At 25.8% G+C, this 4,447-nt stretch overlaps 1 protein-coding gene across 1 annotated transcript; it reads right to left on the bottom strand.

The window, feature by feature from the left end:
• Positions 1–678: 678 nt before the first annotated feature.
• Positions 679–3,882, bottom strand: LOC137822907 (homeobox-leucine zipper protein HAT22). The gene is made up of 3 exons (XM_068627932.2): positions 3,282–3,882; positions 2,381–2,460; positions 679–1,225 (listed from the first exon to the last, which is right to left on the bottom strand). Exons 1-3 carry the CDS (start codon positions 3,738–3,740, stop codon positions 895–897), a joined length of 870 nt encoding a protein of 289 aa, XP_068484033.1. The 5' UTR covers positions 3,741–3,882; the 3' UTR covers positions 679–894.
• Positions 3,883–4,447: the final 565 nt, after the last annotated feature.

The following is a 4,447-nucleotide window of genomic DNA, read 5'->3' as shown; positions in this document are numbered from 1 at the left end:
GAAAATGAAGTTGTTTGGATTAAGATAAATAAAGTAAAGAGTGTTAAAAAAGTTTATGAAAGTTTGTGAGTGATCTGATGAGAGTGTGATTAAAATTATATTTTTTTTAATTGATAAAAATGTAAGTTTACAAATTTACCCTTATATTTAAAAATTATTAAAAAATTAATTTGATTTATTTATTTATAAATTATAATTATTTTAACCAAAATATTTATAATTATAAATATTTGACAAAAGCTTATTTTTATATTAAATAACATTATTATTTTTATCTTTACCTTTTTTTATAACTAATATAATTATTATATAAATTTCTTTCTTTATTATTAAAAAATATATTTATTGTTATTGTTATTATTATTTATATGTACAACAAGTAAATCACATGCAAGAAGTAAATCGTTCTTGCCATTTAAAGATTAATCAACGGATAATCATATTCACTAATCCATTTTTTTATCAGCCCATACTCTGTAGTTCATAACCAATGAGATTCGCAAAAATTAATACACTTTCTTGTAGCTTAATCACATGCATTAACAATAAGCTGCATGTTTACAATAATATTACAAGATAGATCTAAATAATTGGAGGAGGATGATACTGTATATATAACAATGGTAAAAGTGAAATATATATATATATATATATATATATATATATATATATATATCATTGGTAGAAGTGAAATATTCTTGTAAGAAAAAAAAAAATTCTAACAAGTATATACACAAGGTACTATTTAAGAAACAAAAATTATAAAAAATGATAAAAATAAGGGATATCGTGAATACACTTTTATCATAATTTTAAATGATTTTTAACAGTAAAAAAGGTTTTATTTATTAATATTTAATTAAGTTGTATTATTTAGCTTCCTTAGGTAGGTAGCTAGCAAGCTGCAGATGATTGTGTGAATGTATAGTTATTTTTATAGAAGTGGTGATCATGAGGGGGCTTTGGGCCCACAAGCAAGGTGGAGTTGGTGGTGGGAGAGGAGCCATTGTTGGTGGTGGCGCCGCTGCCACCGCAAATTCTCTCACAGGAAGGGCATATTCTAAGGGTTGCCACTGGAAGCTGCATAAAAATGGGTCCCTGCAATGCTGTTTTCATCGATTTAAGCTCTTCCAACTCTTTTTGCAGAATCTTGTTCTCCTCTGTTAGACTTTTGCAGCACTTTTTCAGTAACTCACAGTTCACTTCCGTTTGTTTCAGTTTATTCCTACCACGCATATGTATAATAAATGACATTAGAAACAATAATATTGCCACCAGTCACTTATATATTCTTATTCACACACTCAATATCATTACAATATATCTATATAACTTAAATGAATGGTTTATTTTAAATTTGAAGATCTTATACTATATATATCATTGATTTAAAAAATATTGTACTTCAAATACTAAAAGTATATATTGAAGTGCTTTATTTATTTATTCTGTTTTCTTGACCTGGAAAGTATATTTTTTATTGATCAAAATACATACATAACATTGTTTATATAAACAATAGTAATTGAATAAGAAACATCTCGTTACATGTTCAACAAATCCATAAAAACAAATAAATAGTAAATTATCTAGGTTAAATAGTAAATAGTGAAAGATTTATGATGTGGTTTATACGTAATTAAATAAAATAAGATTGTAAAAAAGAAATAATGATTTTGATAGTTATAGAAATAAAATAGAGTTAAAAGGTAATTATTACGACAATTATCAAAATAAAAAAGGTTATTAAAACTTATATTAAAATATGAAATAATGTATACGTAAAGAAAATAGTTAGACAAATAATCTATTTTATTAATTACTAATGAAAATACATGTGCGATTGCTATTGTGTATCCACATTTTTCTCTTTTACTAAATTTTTATGATGATAGAAATGTAACATACATACAAAAATAATTTTGGATAAGTCAAAATTGAAAAAAAGTAAAAAATGGAGTGCAAATAATGATTAAAAGTAAAGATTATTTTATTTTATATGTGAGATTTTGTGTGAAAATGTGTGAGAGTATGTTTTCTTTATTGTCTTAAAATAAAGAACTAAGATAAGGGTAAAGAAGTCATATAAAATCTGTACATTAATATTAATTTTAAAAAAATAAAATTAAGTAATTCATATGAAATGAAAAAATATTTTATTATATTAATAAAATGAGATATATTAAATAAAAGTAGAATAAAAAAAATTATTACACCAGTTATAATGAATCTTCTTTTATATATTTTTATATATAACTATATATTATAATTACAATGATTATTATCTTTCATTATTTCATTATAGTAATTATTATGTAAATAACTTCTTAAAGATTTGTAGTGAATATGTAGTCCAAATATGAGAGCAATTATAACTCACCTGGCTCTCCTGTTCTGAAACCATACCTCCACTTGTCTTGCTCGCAGATTCAGTTTCTTTGCCAATTCTTGCTTATGTGTCTGAAGCAAATGCCAACAATAGTTATTTTAAAACATCATCATCCATATTAAGAATCAAAATCATATTCCTTATTAGTATTTGAACTTTAACTATTAGAGAAATACCGTGATATTCTGAGACAGGAGATTAATCATTAATAAACGATTACACCTTCCATTTTACTTTATAAGTTTAAGATTTTATCTCACATATTTGAAAAAATATTAAATAAGTTAATGAATTGTAAACTTTTACTAAAATATTCTTATAGTATTTTCTATAAAATAAATTAAAATACTAAATCATTCTCCCACTTAATTAGTTTATAATTTTTAATGCAACAATAATTAATTAGTGAACAATATTTCTCTCATTTATTTGATTTATGAAATTAGTCTTAATATTTATTTGAAATAAAATGTAAATAATGCTTGATTTAAAAAAATTTAGAAAAACTTAAACTACACCTAATAAAGTAAATAGTATATCCACTAGAAATGACTAATAACTGATAATAATTATTAGATAACTGCATTCAGAAAAGTCTAAAAACTTTAATGCATTTACTATTTTCGGATCAGTAACTGAAAAGCTTATTAGACATGCCAAAAACCAAGAAGGAGGAGAGAACTTTCATTAAATGAAAGATTGATTAGTAAAATAAATAAATAACAGTACTACCTCTGTCATTAAATTTATGTGGTACCATAAATATCTTCTTTTCAGCCCTTAAAGAAATTATTTAATATCTTGAAAATATAAAAATCGTTCAAATCTTTCTTGGAAAAGTAGAAAAGAGATGTTAAGAGTTATTGATTGATGAGTTGGAAATGAAATATACCAGAGTGAGAGTAGAATGCTCTTTGAAGCTATCTTCCAATACTGCAGATTGTTCTTTGGTGAGCCTAAGCTTCTTCTTGGAGCAACCATATTCATCAAGATCCACAACCCTTAAGTTCGAGGGAAACTTCTCTACCTCTAACTCGAGTTCTTGACCCGCCAACTGATCTCTCTCTCTCTTGATGAAGCTTGATGAGTTAAAAAACGAAGACACTGCACTGGCAGGAGAAGCATGAGGGTGAAAATTAAAATATTCATCGGAATCAGTCTTTGTAACTTGGTGGTTATTGTTTGCGTCATCATGGGGTGGTCTTAACCTAAGTGATGGGTGAGCCCTGTTACGTGGATCGGCTTCCTTTTTTTTCTGCCTTTGTTCATGGCTCTTCATGCAAGTTTCTTGGGACTGATCTTGGAGGCCAAGACCAAGTCGAAGGCATGGGTTAGAGATATCAAAGAGCATGATATTGTGAGACAGAAGATGTAGTGAACAACGTTGAATCGATGCAGTATGTAGCTACCAATCAATCTTCTGAATAGTCTGCAGAAAAATGAGTAAAGAGGAGTGGGAGGTTGAAGATGAAAGAATGGAGAGAGATGTGGAATGGTCCAAAGAGAACAATTTATAATGGAGTAGGTTTTGGTGGGGACTCATTTATTGATCATTAAGAAACAAGTGAAATAAATAAAGCATTAAAGGAAAATACAGTGTTTTAAATTACTAATAGTGCCTATAATAAGAAGAGTTGTGCCCCTCCCTCTAACCAAAACAAATAAACTATTGCCGGTAATAGAAAGTTTTTATCAAAAGTGATAATAAAAATCTATTAAAAAATAGTTAAACTATACAATAATAAAAATAAGTTTTAATTAAAAAAAGTTTGAATATTTTTAATTGAGTTATTTTAAAAGATATTCCTTCTACTGAATATTTAAATTTTATATATTTTAATTAAGTTTTTATTATTTTATTTTTTTACAGCTCTCTTTATATTAAAAATAGAAAAGGATTTGATATTTTTTAATAAAATTCATTATAGATAGTGTCATTATATGAAAAATAACATAAATAAATGTGAGAGGCTATATCAAACTTATGTGAAAAAAACAAAAAACAAAAAAAGAAATATCTTGAAAGAGTAGCCTAAGCAATTGCATTGAGAGTTTAAA

Source organism: Phaseolus vulgaris, chromosome 9, assembly GCF_051622355.1.
Source record: "Phaseolus vulgaris cultivar YP4 chromosome 9, ASM5162235v1, whole genome shotgun sequence".
Classification (NCBI taxonomy): domain Eukaryota; kingdom Viridiplantae; phylum Streptophyta; class Magnoliopsida; order Fabales; family Fabaceae; genus Phaseolus; species Phaseolus vulgaris.
This window is presented reverse-complemented; position numbering and strand designations above follow the sequence as displayed.